A 24,296-nucleotide genomic window follows, 5' to 3' on the forward strand; every position below is an offset into this window, starting at 1 on the left:
TAATTAGGATTGTAGTTTGAGGCTAAGTTTGAAGATAAAGGCCCAATTTAAAGATAGACTACTTGGTTTAAGGAAAGTACACACAAGTGGCACTTCAGACAACCAGTCTTCTTTGACTCAAGATGCCTGAATGATATTTGTAGCATGAAATCTTCAAACAGCCTAGAATCAGAGGTAGGTTGCTCCTGGTTTGGCCGAACCAGTAGTGGAATTCAGGCCAGGGTCGCAGAACCGGCAGCGACCCAGGCCTGCCACGCCCCCGAACCAGTTCTCTAGCCACCGGCGGGCTGCTGCCATTTTGGCTTTTAGTGACTATGTGTGCGCAGTTCACTGTAAATTGTTCTGTGCATACGCAAAGAATAATTTACTTTGAACAGAGCACACACGCACAGCAGAGGTTACGAACCGGTAGTAAAACCGGCAGCAACCCACCCCTGCCCAGAATTCAATGGGCTGTAAGCCACAGGTTTCAAATGGCTAAAGCATGCTTGAGTTCTACAATATTGCCAATAATTCCAATATTTGGAAACCTGAAAGGACCCCAAATTATTATTAAAAATCACAAGATGATACTCAAGCAAAAAAAATGAATGTGATATTTCCCTTATGGTACCTGTAGGTCTTCAGGTGGTACTTCCGGTCTCTTATCATGTGAGGAGCACGGGAGAGGATCGTATTCCGTAATACTTTTCCAGCTCGGAGGATTTTTTCTGATGGTACCTGAAGGATGAGGAAGATAGAAGGCAGTAAAGCTATTGCGCATCCTCTTGAAAAGCATTAACAACCCTTCCGCTTTTACATAGGAGAAACCTAGCAATGTGACAAAGAAACATAATAAATATAAGCTTCATTACCATAAAAACGTATGTTTTAATATGGAGCAAATAAATCCACACCTAAAAATTTCCTTGGAACCAGAGTGCATGGCTCTCTACTGTTCTAGATATTCACCTGCAGGTGCATTTTCATAAAACCATTACACTTCCAAGTTTCCATCAAGAGTATAAATATTCAAATGAACGAAGCCATGGATGGCAATTCTGGAACAAAATGCTGAAACAGAGACCCCACCCACCTTTCACCAACTATGTTGATTTAGAGCAACTTCCACCATTCAGATGTAACTCTAGTCCAGCACATGCTGAATGACATGAAGTTTGGGAAGTCTGCTTTAAACACAGTTTGAAGCTTCTCCTCCACTAGTCATACTTGAAATTTAACCTGGCTCTGAGCATGCTGGGGTGTGTTACAGCAGAGTTCCAAGGCATTATTTTCTGCTCACCCAATAACTGTCCAATTATACAAATACAACAGTGGTAGGTTTCTAATTTTTTTCCTATCGGTTCATTCGTGTGCGTGCTCATGCAATGCTTATGCACAAAAGTATCCGGGTGGGTGGGTGGAGCCTCCTGCCGCTGCTACTACCGGTTCACCTGATCCGGGCCGAACCGGGAGCAACCCACGTCTGAAATGCAAACTATAAAGTATCCTTTAAGTCAAATTTGTCATTTTTTTCTTAATGGAAATTTTATTGAGGTAAAGAAAATGAGGTATTGACAACAGGATAGAAAAAAATGGGGAGTTATAAGCAGAACTGACCAGGGTTCATGATCTTTTTTTATAAGCCATCAAAACATTCTGATAGGTGGCAATACAAGTTTAATAAAACAGCTATGATTTCATGAATGATATCTGTATTTTATTGTTAGATGTCCAGCATGTGAGGCTTAGCAAAATAAAAGGATGTAAAACAAACAGTGATGACAACTTAATGCAATACTCAGGAGTTCCTTAGGAACTCAGGCAAAAAATGCATTCATTTAAGAAGAACAAATTAAACATTATTTCTATTTTAGCGACCCCAGTTAATTCAGGTTGCTATTGGGAAAAAAAGTATTCTTAACATTTTATATAGTGCAATAGTTAAAGCCAATGTAGCCCAAAGCACAATGTCAGATGCACATTATTTAGCATTTTACAGTGGGTTGCTTTAAACTACAAGCATCTTTCCAGAAACACACACATTGCCCTGCCACAAAATGACCAAGCTATTACCAAAACGACACATTACTGCCAATGTCAGTAGTAATTCTTTGCCAAGAGAAAGAAAAGGAATGTGAACCAGAAAAGGGTCTGCACACAAACACACAGTGAACAAGCGGAACGCAACTAATGATGCCTCATTTTCCTGTCATTTTCCTGCTCTTCCAACTACCGCGAACAGGTGCTTTAACTGCTTTGCATGAATTGAATAAATTGCTTCAAAAGGCAACACTAACTAGCATGTGTATAGTTCAATCTAAGTCTGCCGTTGCCGTGGTCATTCTCAGTTGGAAGAAAGAAATTGCTTGCCATGAATGTTTTCATCTAAGAAAGAGAGGTGAATTGGCAACCTCTTTAGCTGGAATAAAACATCCCTATTTAAATAATTTTGATGTAAGAAAATCAAGAAGGGAGGGGAAACTGAAGGGAAAATATATTTGCGATAGTCAGACACAAAATAATGTGCTTGGCTCAGAGTGCTATTTGCTCATCCTGATTTCCTGAGGTGACTCAGCAGGCGCTCTCTCTCTCTCTCCCTCCCTCCCTTCCTCTCCCTCCATCCCTTCCTCTTTCTCTCTCTCTCTCTCCCTCCCTCTCTCCTTCTGAGAAATAAAGGTATTTGGAAGTTGCATTTGATTTTCAGGTTGCTACCATGTTCCCCTGAAACAGGGGTGGGTTTCTCGCCCCGTTCCAACCAGTTTGGTTGGAACGGGGCCGGTGGCATCCTCGTGCACGCGCGTGGCACACGCATGCGTACTAGCATCTGTGCGATGCTCCAGCTGCTCCTGGAGGATCGCGCAGGCGCTGTATGCGTCCTGCGCATGTGTGGAAGCGCAGAACTCGTCAAAACCGGGTAAGGAGCGCGGGCGGGCGGGTGTGCCCTTCGCCGTTCCCGGAAGTTACTTACTTCCGGGTTCGCCGAACAACCGGTTCGCGGCGGTCCCTGCCCTGAAAATAAGACAGGATCTTATTTTCTTTTGACCCCCCCCTCCCCAAATAAGTGCTTGGCCTTATTTTGGGGGAGGTCTTATTATTTTTGAGGTGCAGGAGGCAGCGAGCCTGGTCACCTCAGGGCTGCTGCTGTGTTGCAATATTTTCAGGGAGGGCTTATTATCCAGGGAGGGCTTATTTTCAGGGATACAGGGTACTCCGTTGAATTTTATAGGAGAGAAAGAAAGCACAGTGGGTTTTTCTTAATTTATTCCCCAAGAGACCATCATGCAATAGAGGCAGTTAAAAAAATAGTTAAAAGGATATTTGGGAGAATTTTAGAGAATACCTAAATATGCTGCTTGCTAAAATCATAGCTGGCTTGCCGCCAACGTTGTTAAGTTGTAAATCTTTGCATGGATAAATACAGGTGAAACTCAAAAAATTAGAATATCGTGCAAAAGTTCATTTATTTCAGTAATGCAACTTAAAAGATGAAACTAAAATATGAGATAGATTCATTACATGCAAAGCAAGGTAGTTCAAGTCGTGATTTGTCATAATTGTGATGATTGTGGCTTACAACTCATGAAAACCCCAAATCCACAATCACAGAAAATTAGAATATTACAAGCAATCAATAAAACAAGGATTGTACATAGAACAATATCAGACCTCTGAAAAGTATAAGCATGCATATGTACTCAGTACTTGGTTTGGGCCCCATTTGCAGCAATTACTGCTTCAATGCGGTGTGGCATGGAAACTATCAGCCTGTGGCACTGCTGAGGTGTTATGGAAGACCAGGATGCTTCAATAGTAGCCTTCAGCTCTTCTGCATTGTTCGGTCTCATGTCTCTCATATTCCTCTTGGCAATGCCCCATAGATTCAGGCGAGTTTGCTGGCCAATCAAGCACAGTAATCCCACGGCCATTGAACCAGGTTTTGGTGCTTTTGGCAGTGTGGGCAGGTGTCAGGTCCTGCTGAAAAATGAAGTCAGCATCCCCATAAACCTCATCTGTGGAAGGAAGCATAAAGTGCTCCAAAATCTCCTGGTAGACGGCTGCGTTGACCCTGGACTTAATGAAGCACAGTGGACCAACACCAGCAGACGACATGGCTCCCCAAATCAACACAGACTGGAAACTGGACTTCAAGCATCTTGCAGTGTGTGCCTCTCCATTCTTCCTCCATACTCTGGGTCCTTGGTTTCCAAATGAGATACAAAAGTTGCTCTCATCAGAAAAGAGGACTTTGGACCACTGAGCAACAGACCAGGTCTGTTTTTCTTTAGCCCAGGTAAGATGCTTCTGATGTTTGTTGTTCAGGAGCGGCTTGACAAGAGGAATACGACATTTGAAGCCCATGTCCAGGATCCGTATGTGTGTGGTGGCTCTTGTTGCACTGACTCCAGCCTCAGTCCACTCCTTGTGAAAATCCCTAACACTTTTGAATGGCCTTTTCCTGACAATCCTCTCCAGGCTGCAGTCATCCCTGCTTCGTGTGCACCTTTTTCTTCCACACTTTTCCCTTCCACATAACTTTCTATTAATGTGCTTTGATACAGCACTTTGGGAACATTCAACTTCTTTTGCAAGGTCGGGGATTATGTGAAGCTCCGGGGGCAGCTCATTCCAGAGGGAAGTCGCACCCACAGAGAAGGCTCTCAGTGTCAGCTGACACTGTCTGGCCAACGGCACCCAGAGGAGGCCAACTCTGTGGGATCGCACTGGATGGTGAGAGGCTACTTGTGGCAGTAGGTGGTCTCGTAGGTACCCTAAGCCATGGAGTGCTTTAAAGGTCACAATTAGTACCTTGAATCGCACCCGGAAGACAACCGGCAACCAATGCAGGCCACCTAAAAGGGGTGTAACATGAGACCACCTAGGTACCCCCATGATAACCTGCGCGGCCGCATTCTAGACCAGCTGAAGCCTCCGGGTGCTCTTCAAGGGCAGCCCCATGTAGAGAGCGTTGCAGTAGTCCAGGCAAGAAAGGACGAGGGCATGAGTGACTGTGCACAGAGCATCCCGATCTAGAAAGGGGCACAACTGACGTATCAGGCAAACCTGGTAAAAGGCCCCCCCGGTCACGGCGGTCAGGTGTTCTTCTAAACTAAGCCGCGTATCCAGAAGGACTCCCAGATTGCAGGCCATCTCTGAGGGGAGTAAAGTTTCTACCCCTATCATCAAAGATGGAACAAGATGCACAAATCGGGATGACGGAAACCATAGCCACTCAGTCTTAGAGGGATTGAGCTTGAGCCTGTTCCTCCCCATCCAGATCCGCACAGCCTCCAGGCATCGGGACATCATGTCGAGGGCATCTTTGGGGGGGTTGGGGTAGAGATGAAAAGTTGGGTATCATCAGGATATTGATGATACCGTACCCCAAAACCACGGATGATCTCGCCCAGCCGTTTCATATATATGTTGAACAGGAGGGGTGAGAGAACCGACCCCTTGGGCACCCCACAAGTGACATGCCTCGGGGTCGATCCCTGTCCTTCAGTCAACACGAACTGCAACCGATCTGACAGTTAGGAGGAGAACCACCGCAAAACGGTGCCCCCCACTCCCAACCCCCCAAGTCGTCACAGTAGGATACCATGGTCAATGGTATCGAAAGCTGCTGAGAGGTCTAAAAGGATCAGGACAGAGGCCTGTCCTGGGCCCGCCAGAGATCATCAACCAATGCAACCAATGCCGTCTCCATGCTGTATCCGGGCCTGAAACTCGACTGAAATGGATCCAGATAGGCAGCTTTATCCAGGTACTGGGGAAGCTGACGTGCTACCACACTCTCGACAACCTTCTCTACAAAGCGAAGGTTGGAGACCGGGCGATAGTTGGCTAAAGAAGCTGGGTCCAGGGAAGGCTTCTTAAGGAGGGGCCTCACCAGTGCTTCCTTCAAGGCGGTGGGAAAGAACCCCTCTCTCAATGAAGCGTTGGTAATCGCCTGGAGCCAGCCCCGTGTCACCTCCCGGGAAGCTGAAACTAACCAAGAGGGACATGGGTCCAGCACACAAGTGGCAACACTGAGTCTCCCCATAATCCTGTCCATGCCCTCGGGGGTCACAGGGTCAAACTCATCCCAGATAGTCTCCACAAGATTCATCCCCGTCGACTTGCTCGAATCTACCCAGTCAGAGTCCAAGCCTGTCCGAATCTGAGCGATTTTATCCTGCAGATACTGAACAAATTCTTCAGCCCTACCCTGCAAGGAGTCATTCCCAGTTCCTTGGTTAAGTAAGGAGCGGGTCACCCTAAACAGGGCGGCTGGGCAGTTATCTGCGGACGTGATAAGAGTAGAAAAATGTTGCCGCTTTGCCGCTTTTATTGCCACTAAGTAGGATTTAATATGAATTCTTACTAGTGTTTGATCGGACTCGGACCGGCTGGCCCTCCAACCACTCTCTAGGCGTCTTTTCCGGCATTTCACCTATAGAATGAGTGGCAAGCACCCTGTCCTAAGAAGGTTATATACAGCCTTTTTAAATATTTAAATTGGTAACCTGATAAGATAATAAGCAATCTGATCCATTCAATCCAGAAGTGTAAAAACAAATTGATCCTCCAGCCCCTAAACTCATGGACTTTAGATGCAAATAATTGGCTTAACAGGAGGACATTAAGCAAGAGAATAATTGTGTACTGGAGTAAGTTTTCCTGAACTCCATGGAACTTGCTTCAGATTCTTTTTAAGAGTAATAAATCATGTGTGTTTATATAATTGTTCAATATTTTTATATTACAATACAAATAATGGGATCATTTTCTACAGGAGGCTTGGAAATGCAATTTTTACAGCTCAGGAATACCAGTTGTTGACTAGAAAATCTTTCCAAAGTGGAAAATGAGTAAACTAAATTACAATTATATTAAACATCTGTTCCAAATAGATTATTAGGTGGACAGCAAATCATTTTATCTTTATCAATTCCTTTTTCTTTAAATTCTGATAGCAGTGGCACCATCGTTGTCTTTCCAACATTAAAAAAGGGCTTCCAGAGTTGTTCTATGCTTTTACTTATTATTCCATTACCTTCATGTTATGTTTTCATAATATAACACCAATGTCTAGAATTATTTGAAAGACAGTTAGTCACAATTCATTTAATACAAATTTACATTTGACAAGTCTTCCAAAACTGAATCATTGTAAGATTCAGAGGCATGTTTCAAATACAGATGCTAAATGCATTGATTGCATGAAGGAATGAGCATTGAAAAAAGCAATATTACATTTTACTGTTATTATTTTCCTACCCTGAAAACAGTTTTAAAAACTAAGAGAACAGGCACCGATAGAACAAATTATATGAGAACAAGAGGACAAGATCCTTCCCTCAAACCCTTCCTCCCTCTCATTATAATCTTCCTTCCCTCTTTCCTTCCTTTTTCCTTCCCTCTTCCATTGTGCTTTCTTTTTCCTTCACCTCTTTCCTTCTTTTCCCCTCCTTGCTCTCTTCACATCTTTCCTTCTTTTTCTCTGTCTTTCCTCTTTCCCTTTCTCTTTTCCTGTCCCTTCTCGGATGCTCAAATGCAAAAGGGGAAACATTTCTCCTTTTGTTTTGTTTTTAGTTTGTTTTGATAGCTCTCTGCCAGCGAAAACGGAACCCACAGGGCGTGTGCAGCCCCCCCTGCCAGGCTCAATTTTTGCTGACAGAAGGCTGCAGGAGGCCGTTGCAGCCAAAAATGGAGCTTTGGATGGTTGGCAGAGACATCCTGGGTGGGTCCTTCGCTGTTTCCAGGGCAGCCCCGTGAGCCAGACTTAAGCACCCCTGGGCCGGATCCCACCTGCGGGCCTTGAGTTTGACACCCCTGCCATAACCCATCCGATGGGATCTTTTTGTGGGTTTTGTATTCTGCCTCTTGCTTATTAGTAGAAGTCACTGCCCAATAACCATCCTAGTCATCTCAAAAGGAAAACATGTACAATTCATTCTAAACTGCCATTCCCATTTTGACATCTCTTGTTCTGCAAATCACATTTCTTAAAACATAGCATGTCACACTTAAAAAATAAGTAATAGAGCCTTCCAGAGCAAGAATAGCAAACTGATGACTATGACAAACACTAAGGAACCGGTGAGTAGACCAGTTCCTTGGAACCTTTTCGGTGGAGATTGGATGGGAAGTCTTCTCACTTGTGCTTTGGATGGCTACTCCTCGTGAGGAGACTACAGGTAATACTTTTCCATGGATTTGAGATGCAGGAGATAATGATGAGTTTGCAAAATTCAGTTTCTAATTATTTTCAGACATTGATAATTCTAAACCTATTACAAACTTTAGGACATGTCTGAAAAATCTTGAGTGAATTTATGTTCAACTTGATTTTTTTTTAAAAAAAATTACAAACTTAAGAACCTATAAAATTTGAAATAAGCAGCAAAAAGCTAAATAGGTTTTTGTCTAAGAAGAATACAAATAGATTAAGAGTCCAGATAAACTTGGAATATTGTATTGACTTTTACTATAAGATTTTCCAATTAACTATAAAAACAACCTTGTGGGAAGCAGACTATTTTGGTTATCCTGATAACTGCAAGTCAGAACAGAAGATAAGTGATGAATTTAGAAACTGGACAGTAAACAGGACTAAAGATTTTAAGCAGAAGAAAAAAAAGTACAAATCAGATGTTAATAAATATTGGGATTATAGAAGGACACAAAACTTTACAACCAATAAACTCCTGAATCTACATCAGCTTTCTCTAACTCTTTAGGCTTTCCTGAAATAAACAAGTTCTTGCCAATTTTCTAGAGATTAGAGCAGAGCTGGTTTGTTGAGAATCTATGGCAATAGATATTTTGCTGGGCAAAAGCTTAAGAACAAATTATCAAGGTTATTTTACTAGCATGTTCGGCTTTCCTCTTGTCTTCAGCATCCCTAAGTAGAATCTGAACAAATTCCTGAGTTGTTTTCGTAGATTTTCACGGGGGTAGAGGTGTGCAGGTCTTGGCGTATTCGGGTCTTTTCCTGTGTAAGATTGAGAGTATCTTGGCGACGTTTTGACAAGGTCCCACTCGCCATCTTCAGGCTGGTGCCTTTGGCTTCGTGCTTGTGCGAGCATAGCGTGATTGGAGCTGCCGACTTTCTATAAATATTGGTGGGGGTGTGTGGAGTGCTGGCTTTCTTGCTGTAAGCGGGTTGGTTGCTGTGTTGTTATATCTTGATTAGTTGATGGAGTTGATGTATGCAGATTAGTCGGCTGTTTCGTAACATCCTGTGTGGCTGAGGTATTAGCTGTGTGCCCATTAGTCTTTTGTGTTGTAACGACCTGGGTAATGGGCTGTGTGATGACATCCTGAGCTCTAGTGAAGTGATATCCTGAGTCCTGTGCTGCAACATTCTGGGAGGTTGGCTGCATTCTAACATCCTGAGCCTTTGCATTGTAACCTCCTGAGTTCTGTGATGTAATGTCCTGAGCAGATGGCTGTGATGTAACATCCCGGGCTTTGGTTTGGCTTTGAGTTTGCGGTCTAGCCATGTTATCATGGCGTGTGTCAGTTTGCTTTGTGTGGTGGTTGGAGGGGGCTGCATCAGTTGGTGATGCCGCCGTGGTTTGGCTTCTGGATGGTGGTTGCATTTCATCTATTGGATGGGTTTGGGTTTGAGTCTGGTGAGGGTGATTGGTGGTGGCGTCCTGTGTTGTTCTGTGTCCAGTGTTGATTTTCGTGGCTGGGACTCGTTTGGTAACTAGGGCTAGTTTCCAGATGTCTGGTAGTCGGGAGGTATAATCACGTTTATTCATGTTGTGGGGGTGTTTCTCTATTTCAATGGCTTCCATAATTATTCTCTTGTTGAAGTGTTCAGTTTTGGAGATTAATTTGGTTCCTTCAAAATCAATTTCATGTCCTGTTGCTTTAAGGTGTTGGAAAAGGGAGGAAGTTTTTTCTTCTTTTCTTACTGTGTTCTTGTGTTCTACGATGCGTGCATTTATTCTCCTATTAGTTTGTCCAATGTATGTGGCTGGGCAGATTTTGCATGGTATTTCATAGACTCCTTGGTTTTCTAGCTGGATTGTGTTTTTGAGCTTTCTTAAGATGTTGGGTATTTTTTGGTCAGTGCCAAAGGCTGTCTCGATATTGTGTTTGTGGATAATTTTGGTGATTTTATCTGTGGTGCCTTTGGTGTAAGGGAGGAAGGCGATGCCGTTGTCCTGCTCTGTGTTTCGTTCTTGGGGGGTGTCTCCTTTTGGATTAGTCTTTTGGATTACATACCCCTCTGAGCCAGACAGATTTCAATAATATATGCTCTGTCGGCCCTCTCATCCATGGCCAGATATAGATGAGGATGGTCTTATTACAAATTGACCTGGCATTCAATAGCAACAATTCAAAACCTGGGTCCTTGAAGTCTGCTGACCAGGACACAGGGATGAGATCAGTAATCTGGAACAGGTCACAGGAACAATATACCAAGAAACAACATACAAATTCATTTTGCTGAGATTTTCCCCACTCATAACTATATTTTATTTGTTATTCTATCATTTCTTTATGATTCTTAACACTTAACTTTAAAAAAAAATTCTACTCTTATAAATGTAATGCTATGAATCAACCAAAGGATTATACTATTTTTTAAAAAAATCTCCAGATTTTAAATGTCACAGCACCAAAGAGAGTTTATTAGTTACATATTTTGAAGGAAGAAAAATATTATACTAAAAAAACACCATTCAGTGACAAATGTAGCACTCCAAAAGATTAGCAATCATATTTCTAATGTGAGCAGAATTCAGAAGTTATTTACTGTACATACTGCGGCCTAATTGGATTCTTTGTGCTATTTTGGCTTTTGGATGAGAGTAATTTCAGTACAGTATTTTCATATGTGCATTGCTGGAGAAAATAAGAATATCAACTTGAATCTGCTCAATATCTCAGCTAATATATACCTAAACAAGTTCTGTTGCTTTGCACCAATGTGTCCAAACGTTGAAATTCTGTATTAAACGATAAATTTGGATTACCTCAAATCACCACACCTATTGGATATGTTCATGAAAGAATGATACAAATGGCAATGCGATGCGTTTCACAAACACAGGTTGTATAACAGCTTGTATACAACCAACATGTTTCAGTACTTCAACTTATATAAGGAAACTGACAAACTGATGATCTGAACATAATATCAAAATAAAGTGATCACAAAGCTGTCTGGCACATACTCTTCCACTCACTTCTCCTCAGAGTGACATGCTCTTTTATTCTTCCTTATACAATGTGACTCAGTCCCAGGCACTCAAGATATTTCTAATATTTTCAGGCAGAGACATTTTTGTTATAATAGGTAGTCTGACTTACAATCACAATTAGGACCGGAGCGTCTGTTGTTAAGTGAGGCAGTTAAGTGAATTGCACCCAATTTTACAACCTTTTTGTTGCGGTTGTTAAGCATATCACCATAGTTGTTCAGTGAATTACATAGTTATTAAGTCAATTTGGCTTCCTCCTTTGACTTCCTTGTCAGAAGCTGGTTAGCAATAGCAATAGCAGTTAGACTTATATACTGCTTCATAGGGCTTTCAGGCCTCTCTAAGCGGTTTACAAAGTTAGCATATTGCCCCCACAGGCTGGGTCCTCATTTTACCCACCTCGGAAGGATGGAAAGCTGAGTCAACCTTGAGCCGGTGAGATTTGAACCGCCGAACTGCAGCTAACAGTCAGCTGAAGTGGCTGCAGTACTGCACTCTAACCACTGCGCCACCTCGGTTCTTGGACTCTTTCTTAGGAAAGTCACAAATGATGATCACATGACCCAAAGACACACAACCATCATAAATACAGGTCAGTTGCCAAGTGTCCTCATTTTGATTTCCATTAGAAGGCTGGGACAGTCTTAAGTGCAAGGACCAATTTATGTCACTTTTTGCCGTTGTGATTTGGAACAGTCACTAAACAAATGATTGTTTGGTAGCTGTCACCTATAAATATTCACTCTGATGGCAGCAAAAGACACATAAAAATAAACCAAATCCCATGAAATTAAAACAAGGTCAAACCAAGTTATATATGAAATATATGTAAAAGTGGTGAAATCTAATTTTTTTTGCCACCAGTTCTGTGGGCGTGGCTTGCTGGTGGTGGTCCATGTGACTGGGGTGGGCAAGGCCAACTTTTTTTCACTTCTTAAAGCATTTTTTTCCTGCCGATTCGGGCGAATAGGCAGCAAAAAATGTTTTAAAAAGCAGGGAAAAAGCTTCCAACAATCGTACAGCTCACAGCTGAGCCATGCAATCCTCAGAAGCTTTTTTTTTTTTTTTTACTACTGGTTCGCAGAACCAATGACAGTTGTCTCTACCGGTTCAGCCGAACTGGGCTGAACCCAGAGGATTTCACCCCTGATATGTAATCAACAGAAAATGAAATGTAGTGAATCATAAAAAGGGATGCAAAACATCTATTGGATATGGGATAGAAAATAGGCAGAGAGAAAAAAAGCAGAACTCAATTCCTGTTCATTCACAATTCAGTGACCTCCATGGGAAACAAGGGATAGCATGAAGAAAACAACATTGGGCCATTGCAACACAAGGGCCACCTTTTCTGTACTTGTGTCATGGTATCACACCCACCTACAGAAAGGGTGGAACTTGCAGCAGGCTCTTGTAGCTGCCAATGCTCAGGTCTATCATGGAGCCACAAGAGATAATCAAAGCACATGATACAACTCCTCTTAGAGCCAAATAATGCTCCCTTGAAACAGTAAGCTAGGATCTGGTGAACCTTGGTTCACTGAAGCACACAATCATTTATCTCTTGCTTGACTTCTTTGACTAAGCAAAACAGAAATCATTTGCTAACCACATCATCTGAATCCTGCCCTTTGGCTGTTAAACTCTTGAGCAAGTCAATAGCTGTAACCCAAGATCACCCGCTGGTTTCCAAAATGTGGTTTGTTGGAAAGGAACAAATCAGGGTTCATGATTTGGAAAACTCTCTATACAATCTGTGGTCTGTCTAGCCAAATGCAAGAACTAAATGGAAGCCAAAGAAAAATGCACAATTGCAGAGTCCCTTTCCATGAAAACAAAGCTATAAAGTGATACAATCTGAGAATTACGCATCTCTTTCCCTTTCTCTTCCTTGAACGGCTCACAAAGAATATGTAATTAACAGCATTACCTACGCATCATATCTGGAATGGTATCAGGATGTAGAGTATTGCTAGTTTCCTTGCATACAACTTGAAGATCTCTTGAGTCATTGGAAAAATCCAGAACTGAAAATCTGGCCTGATCTTTCTATTTAATGGTCTACCAACAATCAAAGTAGAAATCAGTAAGCCATTGTGGGCTTTGAAAAACAACCATCATATCCTTTCCTCTGAAAACACTGGAATGAAGGAAGAGACAATCCAAAAATAGTTTCTTCTGATATACAAGAAAAAAATTGCTTGCTCAAAAAAGTGATGCAGTCGAATCTAAAAATATTTGTAACATTCCGTTTCCTGCATTCCTGAGAGTCAGAATGCTGGACCTTTTTTTCCACCCTGTTCTGCAAGTGCATCCTGATACAAAATGATAACCCTGCCAAAAAGATCAATTTTGAAAAATCATGAAATGCTTTTTGACACTGATGTAGAAAGAAACCAGACCAAACCCAAAACATTGTCCCCACTAGCTAGGGTCAACTTTTACGGTTCTTTTTCCTACCATCTTCTCTAATATCTAACATGGATATTCATACTAGTAAAGTGCTAGCATAAAATCCTTTTCTCACTACTATGGTTATGTCGCATATTATAAATTAAGCAGTTCCAGATTTCACAATTCCAGATGTGCTACATCACAATTCTGATCATTTCCATCTAGCTTTGCCAGTTGTAGTTTGTGGAAGTTGTAATCCCCTCAATATACACACATAATATACACAGTATACCCAAAACTATACTGGATCAGGGTAGAATGGGCTAAAATAAATGATGATTATTTTGGCTGAAAATGCTGATCACCTTCAAGATAATTCTCAAAGGTACTTTTTCAAAAGGCAACTCGCCTTTCTTTGTTTTTCATTTCAAGACATTTCACTTCTCATCCAAGAAGCTTCTTCAATTTGGACTGAATGGTGGAGGATGAAAAGAGGGTAGTCAGTGATTCAGTGGTGGGATTCAGCCAGTTCGCACCTATTCGGGAGAACCAGTTAGTAACTTTCTAAATAGTTCAGAGAACCGATTGTTGGAAGAAATCTCCCTTTTTCCCCCCACTTTACAGGGCTAATCCTATAAGGAAGGCAGGAAGGAAACATTCTAGTGTTGTTTCTAGCCTAATCTTTATTGACCTGCTTACAGAAACTGCCTCTCCGGTTAACCCTTATTACATTGTAACAGCTAAGGCGAAGCATCCATCGATCTGAGTGACCTTGAGTTGGCCACGCCCACCCAGTCACATGACCAACGAGCCCCACCTACCCAGATGGTCATTAGGGCAGAGAACCGGTTGTTAAATTATTTGAATCCCACCACTGCAGTGATTGGTGTGTATCTTCCTGATTTGAGCTCTTAGACTAGGTTTGTTAGGCAGTGTACCACTCATAGTGTCAGTCCTGGAAGCCATCTTTTGCATTGGGCCTTCAGGCCTGCCACATTTAATGCTGTGGGAAAAGAGGGTTAGGATTAGGCCAGCTTTAAAAAAGAATCCATATACTGTATATTTTGTGTGCCAGAAATTAGAGAATATACTTAGCATATTTCATCTGTTTTACTAGTGACACAACACCAAACTCTAATCAATGATGATCCTATTCCAGAATACCAAGAATCTAATAACTGAAAAGAAAATTATTTCAGCCTTCCAATATACCATTGTGACTCTAATCAACATTGAAGGAAAATCAGTGATAGCTAAAAACCTCCAATGTTAACCTTGGCATGGAACAATATGGCTGGGACCCCAATTCCATTCCACCAGCACAGCAAAGCTTCCCCTACCATGCATTCTGCATCTTGAGGCCATCATCTTGTTTGTTTGTTTGTTTTATACTAGTTGATAACCCGGCGCTGCCAGGGTATTTATTTATCCCAACCCTCATTCCATGAACGTCGCCGCAATTTCTAATGTTGGATTTTCCCCCTTACCAGAAGAGGGCCCTTGTGGAGTACTGTGAAGCCATTACCATGGCAACTCCACAGCGCTGTACAGTAGAAGCCATTTTAAGGCACAACAGGCTCTTAACAGAACACATACTTCAAGGAGTGTTAGGGATATCTTACCCCCACAGTATATGCTCGAGGAATTCCAGAGTTATGCTGGAACATACAGACACACACAGCCATTTTCATATATATAGATGCACCATTACTCAACCTCCTGCCTCCAGTGCATTCATAACTTCATCACCTTTCATCCTTTCAATAGGTCATCTTGTCTAAATTTCTTACTGCCATCATCTTATGTATGAATTTGTTTCCTATTCTACTGATTTGTTTTTTAGAATTATTCAATAATATTTCACTAACTGCCCTGTTGCTGCTAGAAAAGCATTAACCTCTTTTTATATTGAATTCATGTAATAACAATAGCAATAGGAGTTAGACTTATATACCGTTTCATAGGGCTTTCAGCCCTCTCTAAGCTGTTTACAGAGTCAGCATATTGCCCCCAACAACAATCCGGGTCCTCATTTTACCCACCCCGGAAGGATGGAAGGCTGAGTCAACCCTGAGCCGGTGAGATTTGAACAGCCGAACTGCAGAACTGCAGTCACCTGAAGTAGCCTGCAGTGCTGCATTTAACCACTGTGCCACCTCGGCTCTGTAGTTCGCCATTGTCCTTTTCTCAAATGATGTAATAAAAACATACTTACAATGCAATTCTAAGCATGCATGCTTAGGAAAAAAGTCACAATGATTCCAGTAGAATTTATTCTAAAGTAAATTTACTTTTGTTCCCCACCTCCCCCATATGTTTAGGATGCTATAAGTTTCCTAAGGAACCTCCCATCCTGGATTTAAAGAAATATTTGGGGGTGCTGATCTTTTTTCCTCTGTTATAACAATGGAAATCGCTATCAACGTGTCACATGTTCATTCCACACAAAAGTGTTTATTTTTATGCAGGATGAGAGTAAGGCGGGAAGTACATTCTAAGACAGAAGGAAAAGCAAGGAGATGCAACAATGTTAGCAAAGATATTAAAGATTTAAAATATGTTTTAAAACTGTCAGTCTGTCTAAGGAAACAGAAGAGACAGGAAATGGTGGGTTTGAATATGAAGAAAAATGTTTGTGTGTATTTATATTTAATGGAACAGTTATTGTCTCTTGATTATCTTGTACCTAAACCATTCTTTCTTGAGATCTGTTAATTCTTTAATCTTAGAAAATAAAAATAGATGCACTTAAAAAAAGCTGCTACAATACAGTATCTTTAGGTATAAATAAAAATGAACCCACTTTTATTGGGCTGTTTTCTAATTTCAGTTTTAATGAGGTCATGTCATTCTATGGAAAGGAGCAGGTCTAACAATCAAGTAATATCCCAAGGGGATGAAATATTTTGGTTTGTTTTTTTTACAACTTTTAAGGAAGAGAAGGGAGGCTCTAAATGGATGTGTTCTGCAAGGCTTAACACATAAATTTTCACTTTTGGGGTTAAAGTAGCAAAACATTATGCTACCAAATTCATCATTTTATCATTAAATTCAGAATACCAAAAAGTAGGGCCCATGATTTTTCCACGATGATGAAGACATTTATTTATTTGTTCAACCATTTATTCAGACAGACATTTTAACAGCTGTCTGGCTCTAAAAGATTCTGGGTAGCTTACATTACAATAAAAGAAGCAAAATAATTAGTGCCTCAGAGATAAATATATTAACCCCTCCCCTTCTCAAAAAAATCCATCCAGCAGAAACCCGGTATTCATTCTAACCCAGGATCTGGGATAATAGCTAGTCTTTCATAGCATCCTGAAAATCATCCAAGTGGGAGCTATCTGGATCTTTTCAAGAATATTATTCTAGAGGCAGGCACTGCAACGAAAAACATCACATATAGACCTAACTCTGGCTCAACTACATATGTCTTTCAATATAAAATAAAAAGTGAAATATTATCCTAAGGATGGTTAGCATACAGATTTCTATGGCCACTGCACTTCAATGGTGGTTATTGATTAATTTAAAATCCCATGCTTTTTTTTAAAGTGAAATTACTCCAGAAATTTTTTGCAGATGTTTGGTTGTGTTTTGGGGGGGGGTTACCCCCTTTAAATCCCATTTAGATATTTTTTGGAATTGCCTATCTCCGTGATGGTGAACCTATGCAGAGCCTTATCTGCAGGCATGTGAGCTGTCGCCCCAGCTAAGTTTCACCACGCATGCACAGGCGCCTCCACACCAGTAAGCTGGCTTTTGGGTCTCTGCCATGAATGTGTGGGGGGCAGGGGGGGTCACACAGTATGTGCGGCGGTCACATGTGCATGCGCATGGGAGCGCAGGGGGTCACACATGCATGCGCAGGGGTGTGTGGTGCGTGTGCCCACTGCATTATCGCTTTTAGCACACAACAACAAAAAGGGTAGCCATCACTGGCCTAGCTTTTTATTGCCATCCTTACATCAGGGTTTTTCAAATGGTGTTCAATGGAACTCTTAAGAACCTGTGAGAGAGAAAATGAAGGCATGGCTGGAGGGAGGGGGGAAACGTTCAATTGAACAGAGCCATTTTTCTATCAGATGATCAGAATTTCCAGGGTTTTTTTTAAAACTAAAGTTTCCACAGTTGAAACAAGTTTCAAACTCCCAGCTCCGCTCTGCTTCCACCAACATTTACAATTTCTATCCATGCAGTTGCAATACCCAGTGTGATTACAGGTGGCATTGTGTCTGTTTCTCCGTTTGATGGAGGTATAAGCTCACAAATATTCTGAACAACGTGGATATATTACCACTGGAGTGATACGGAACCAGGCTCATTAGCTAAGTTAGACCAAATAATATAAACCGAATCTTAAAGTGCAAGTCTAATTTGAAATATTCCATTGTCTGAGCTGAAAGGCATATTGGGCTCTTCCCCCTGTTCTATATCTAAAAGCCAACTGGACATCAATGGAGTTAAGAAGCACAATGGCTCGTGTGCAGTGATGGGTTTCCATTTTTTTTACTACCAGTTCGCTCATGCGCGCGTGCTTCCGTACATGCACATCCGGGTGGGTGGGCGGAGTCTCCCGCTGCCATTAGTACCAGTTTGCCTGATCTGGGATGAGCAGGGAGCAACCCATCTCTGCTCGTGTGGTTAAGATGCTGGGTAGGAGGTTAGCAAGCCCATGTTTGAAACCTGAGTGCTGCAGTGGGGCAGAGTTGAGCTCCTGTCTTTTGCTCTAGCTCCCGCCGGGGTCATGAAAGGAACCCCCAAATGGGTGTCCCCTGGGCAATGGTGATGTCACCAGCTAATCCTCTCGACTTGGTAATACCTTGTTGCTTCTGACATGAGTGCTATGCTATCAATTCAGGTTTTACTTTAATATTGATTAAAAAAAAGGAATCCACAACCATACTTAGCAGTAGCAATAGCAGTTAGACTTATATACCGCTTCATAGGGTTTTCAGCCCTCCCTAAGCGGTTTACAGAATCAGCATATTGACCCCAACAACAATCCGGGTCCTCATTTTACCCACCTAGGAAGGATGGAAGGCTGAGTCAATCCTGAGCCGGTGAGATTTGAACAGCCGAACTGCAGAACTGCAGTCAGCTGAAGTAGCCTGCAGTGCTGCATTTAACCACTGCACCACCTCGGCTCTCATGCTTGAGGGCAAAGACCAGTTTAATGGAGCAGGACAATTTTCTTCCAGTATCAATTTTTTTCCTTGGCCATCAATTCTGCTGTCTGATGTGGTCATCACCTCCTCCTCTTCTTCTTTCTTCGTCTTCCTAGCATATTCCCGCAAGTGCAGGGTCTGCTTTTTGGATCATTGAACGCCATTTTCCATGGTCAGCTGCGTCTCCAGGGCGCAGACCTGAGGCTTGCATATCTTTGTTTATCGTTCCTTGCCATCTCTGTTTTGGGGTCAGAGAAGTCAGCCATTGACTTCTAATTGGTTTGCAGTCTTGGCAATGGTGGAAGGTGCTGCTCTCAGGACATGTCCATTCCAGCGAAGCTGACCTTCTCTTATCTTCTCTATAATTGGTGCCACACCAAAATGTTGTTGAATGGTGTCATTTCTGATGTGGTCAAGAAGGGAGATGCCCAATATCCAACGGAGCATTTGCATTTCCATGGCATGGAAATAGCTTTTGGTCTCTGTTGTTGCTGCCCAGCATTCAGTGCCATACCGTGCAATAGGGTGGATAGTTGTCATGTGGTTATCATCTCTCTTATCCAATAATAGGGCTGGATTTCTATCTAATAATAGAGCTGGATTTCTAGATAAGTGCCCTGTTGCTATTGTTTTTAATACAAGAGGGATTAGGTATTTAGACATGTTAAGCTTATCAGTTTCGGAATCTTCTGAACTAAACATGAATCAATTTATGTTTTCTATCAGCAAATATCTTATTTCCACAGAGTAAGGAAGTTGCTTATCCTGTCAAAATTAATCATCACTGGCTTGGTTGTATTATTCCAATCAATTGTATATAAAGAGAATACTCCTGCAAGTTCAGAAATGAGTATTTTCCTCTTTGTCTATTTTTATTCTCCACATTAACCATAGTGACATTGGTATTTCCTGTGTTTTGATGTATTTATTCTGCCATGGGTGAAAATGTGTAGACCTTTTTCTTATTAAAATATACAAATCTTGACAAATATCAGTTGATGCATTTCTATGCTTTGATTAGAGGTAGTCCTCGACTTACGACCACAATTGAGCCCAAAATTTCTGTTGCTAAGTGAGACATTTGTTAAGTGAATTTTGTCCCATTTGACAACCATATTTGTTAAGTGAATCACTTCAGTTGTTAACTTAGTAACACGGTTGTTAAGTGAATCTGGCTTTCCCATTGATTTGGCTTGCCAGAAGATCGCAAAACGTGATCCCATGACCCCGGGACACTGCAGTTGTCACAACTCTGAGTCAGTTGCCAAGCAGCTGAATTTTGATCATGTGACCATGGGAATGCCGAATGGTCTTAAGTGTGGAAAATGGTAATCAATCATTCTTTTCAGTGACATTGTAACTTCAAACAGTCACTAAACATTCTGTTGTAAATTGAGGACTACCTGAATTGTTTTCTCAAGAAATAAATTTAGTTAGATGCATAGTGATGCCTAGCATTACTTCTCTCCCCCCCCAACAAAATGAACAAAATTATTTACCTTATTGCTGTTCTTTGAGATTGAACAGAGGCTACTATTAGACATATTCTCCTTGTCAGGCATCCCTGTGAAAATAGGAAATATATTAAAATGTATTTCTTATGGATTAACAATTCCGACTCTGGTTGAGAGTATCTGTTCATTTATACCATGAAACTTAGTTAAACATAAAAATGTCCTTACAGCATAGGTTGTTTATTGAGGCTAAAGATCCTGTCCAATTGCTCCAGCAGTTGAAATACTGCATATCCTTAAGTCTTTTACTTTTTCAAGGAAAAACCACAGGATATGTTTCAAATAAAGGTAAAGGTAAAGATTCCCTTCACACATATGTGCTAGTCATTCCCGACTCTAAGTGGCAAGCCGAAGAGCCAGTGACCTTTCTGATCGACAAGCTCAGCATCTTAGCCACTGAGCCACCATGTCCCTACAGGATCATGGTAGGATCTATATAAATACACTTTATTAAATCATTGAAAATCCCCATGACTGCTGAATAAATGGCTGAGAAATACAGTGATTAATATCTGATGTTGGCTTTAAAAAAAAGACAATGGAACCAGATTGGTAGACTTTGGAAAAAATCAAATAAATGGGAGTAGGTGGGACTAGATTAAACATTTTAAAAACATGTTTCTTGAGGCTATACAGACACCTTATTCTTGAATGATCAAAGTAAACATGAAGTCTCCTTTGAGTTAATTTTGACCCATGTTTGTGTATTTTATTGGTAAGAAGACAGGGGTAATTTGCCTCTGTCTTCCTGTGAGATGCTTTTTCAATTTCCCAATTTAGATTACAATTCTGGTATTTCCCAGAAGCCTCTCCCATTCGACAAAGTACAGGAATTCTTTTGCTAAATTAAAAACAAATGATCCTGTCTGGAAGCAGGATAATATCTCCCCAATAATATCCAGTGCTTGTAGCAATTGTGAAAAAGAACATTATAATGAGTCACAATGGGAAGTTCTATCTGATATTCCACACAAAACTGAAGAAAGTCAACTGAATCTTTCTGAGGTTGATGAGTAACAAATGATACCTTCTTTTGTGGTCATAGGCTCTTAAGAGGTGGCCACTTGCCCAAGATCATTTATTTCAATCAAGGTAAGAAAAATGGATGTTTTGCCTAACCTTTTATACCCTAGAACTGTACCCAATGCTTTTCTGAATGCTGCCTATCAGGGTACTGATTTGGCAGAAGTGATGGTAAGGCTCCTTATTCCTTTTTAACCACCCACACGTTTCTACTCTGAGAATTAGATTCTTATTTTCTCTGGGTGTGAAAAGTAAAGGAATCAGAAGGAAGAGAAAGTGTGAGGAACTTTAGTGCCTCAGAGATAAATATACTAACTCCTCCCCTTCTAAAAAAAACCCAATCCAGCAGAAGCTCGGTATTCATTCAGTCCCCTCACGGAGTCCTCTTTACTTCTGTGTAAAGACTGTATGAGATATTTGCAGTTCTTTCACTGCAGGTGTTTTCTGTGCCGAATATACTGTATATGTTGCAAAGTAAGATATACTCCCAATTTAAGACACATATGCAAGTAACTTTTCACCGTGATGTTTTGGGGTGGGGGATTAAACCAGAGGTGGGATTATAGTTTATAGTTTAGTTTTTATTGATTTTGTATGCCGCTCACTCCCGAAGGACTCCGGGCGGCTTACAATAAAACAAGGGAGGGGGGGATAATACATAGAACAACATATTAAAATATACAACAGTCACAATTTCCGAGGGGCTGGATATTTCGAGAGCCCCCCGGCCTGCTGGAGCAGCCAGGACTTAACGGCTTTGTGGAAGGCCGGGAGGGTAGTAAGGGTCCGGATCTCCACGGGGAGGTCGTTCCAGAGGGCTGGAGCTGCAACAGAGAAGGCTCTCCCCCGGGGAGTCGCCAGCCGACATTGGCTGGCAGATGGAATCCGGAGGAGACCTAACCTGTGTGATCTAATCGGTCAATGGGAGGTGATCGGCAGGAGGCGGTCTCTCAGGTACCCAGGTCCGATGCCATGAAGGGCTTTATAGGTAATGACCAGCACCTTGAAGCAGATCCGGAGACTAATGGGTAACCAGTGCAGCTCACGGAGGATAGGTGTGATGTGGGTGTACCTGGGTGCACCCACGATCGCTCGCGCGGCTGCATTCTGGACCAGCTGGAGTCTTCGAACACTCTTCAAGGGCAGCCCCTTGATTCACTTACCTTCCCTATCAATTCATAAATGTGAGCGCACTCACTCACGTGCTTGCTTCACTTGCATGTGCCTCATCTGTGTATTGCCTTCTGTGCATGAGCAGTGCTTGCGCATTACGTCGGGGAGGGGGGGGCAGAGCCTCCTGCAGCCGCCACTACCGGTTCACCCAAACCGGAGAGAACCAGCTGAATACCACCTCTGGAGTAAACCCTGAAGAATTTCCTTCTCCCCATTCATCAACTTTTGAATCCTTGAAAAGGGATGATTTTGCTTAAGCACCAGTGGAGAAACACAAAATATAAGTTGACTGACCATGGATGTATGTTCAGGTTTGAAACTAAACTAGGAGGATAATGGAAGGAAAGTATCATTACTTCTCTTTTTTAAATATAGCCCTCACTGCCATAGCTGAACCTGCTCATGGTTCCCCAATTTTGTGAGATAAAGAGATAGAGGGTCATAAAGGTACATTTTCTATGGGCATATTCATGCCTTGGAACAATCTCTCACGGATATTAGGTTTGCTCCTATTCTATTGGCTTTCAAGGTATCAGGTTTCAGTTTTAAGGTAGAAGAAACTCAGTTATTTGGACAGTCCTAGGGGTGATAACTAACCAGATCGGATTGAATTATTGTGACATTATGTAGTCAATATAATGGATGGTAGGGCTAACATCAAGCTTGCAAGTCTGAATGTGCTTCTCTTCCTCTCTCTTTTTTCCCTTCATGTTAATTAGAAGGCAGGAGGAAAGAGCTAAGATGTTTTTGTGAATCACTTTTCTGATCCAGGCTCAAGCCTTATTTATCTGATCGTTGCCTTGGCAACAGATCTTCCGTCTGTCCTTCAAGGCCATTCTCTAGACTCACTATAGATTGTTGTAAATTATTTTTATATTCTTTTACCATGAATGTTTTATTATATTATTGATGTATATGAACCATTGAGAGTAATTTTGATGGCAGTGGAGTACAAATAAAATCAATAAATAAACACAGAAAATATCAAGGCTTTGTATTGCTGAAGCAGTAAACAGTGTTTACTCCTAATAACTGGTATCCAAGATATATTCAATATCTACAGCTAGTCAACTTCTTTCTACATGATATACAAAAACCCACAAACACGCTTGCCCCTCCATGGCAAGAACAATTATTATTAATTTTAATTGTTTAATAAAATTATTAAATAATTAATTTGTGGCCTTTTCATGACACCTCAGAAGAACCACTTCAATCTGCATAATGGTAGAGATTGCCCTGATCAATGATCCTCTTCTTAAAAATGAATAACATGGGTTTCACTGATTTGTAAAGCTTTTAGCATGAATGATAATCACTCATCATGAATTAAACTGATAATTCATCTATCTATCTTTCTATCTATCTATCTATCTATCTATCTATCTATCTATCTATCTATCTATCTATCTATCTATCTATCTATCTATCTCAGAGGTGGTATTCTGCTGGTTCGCACCGGTTCAGGTGAACCGGTAGTGGTAGTGGTGTGAGGCTCCACCCCCCCACTCAGATGTCATCATGGACCTTCTGCACATGGGCAGAAGGTTCTGTGCATGCCCACAGTCTGCGCGCTCCCGCTACTGAACCAGTAGTGAAGAGAATACCATTACTGATCGATCTATCTATCTATCTATCTATCTATCTATCTATCTATCTATCTATCTATCTATCTATCTATCTATCTATCTATCCATCCATCCATCCATCCATCCATCCATCCATCCATCCATCCATCCATCCATCATCTACCCAGTTTCACTATAATTAACAGAGATTATATATACGATTAGCCAAGTAAAATCTGCAGGGTGTTATTTTCCTTTATTGTCAAA

At 41.5% G+C, this 24,296-nt stretch overlaps 1 protein-coding gene across 2 annotated transcripts in view; it reads right to left on the reverse strand.

The window, feature by feature from the left end:
- The window catches only part of RAPGEF4 (Rap guanine nucleotide exchange factor 4), a 190,658-nt gene that overhangs the window by 73,033 nt on the left and 93,329 nt on the right, over positions 1 to 24,296 (reverse strand). For both annotated transcript variants that reach the window (XM_087709067.1, XM_087709077.1), the window contains 2 exons: positions 20,251 to 20,315; positions 614 to 720 (listed from right to left, as the gene is read on the reverse strand). In XM_087709067.1, coding sequence (XP_087565193.1) covers positions 614 to 720; positions 20,251 to 20,315 — 172 coding nt within the window. The remainder of the gene's footprint in view (positions 1 to 613; positions 721 to 20,250; positions 20,316 to 24,296) is intronic.

Source organism: Thamnophis sirtalis, unplaced genomic scaffold (assembly GCF_051295495.1).
Source record: "Thamnophis sirtalis isolate CommonGarterSnake01/CBP01778 unplaced genomic scaffold, rThaSir2_p1.2 scaffold_1, whole genome shotgun sequence".
NCBI lineage: Eukaryota > Metazoa > Chordata > Lepidosauria > Squamata > Natricidae > Thamnophis > Thamnophis sirtalis.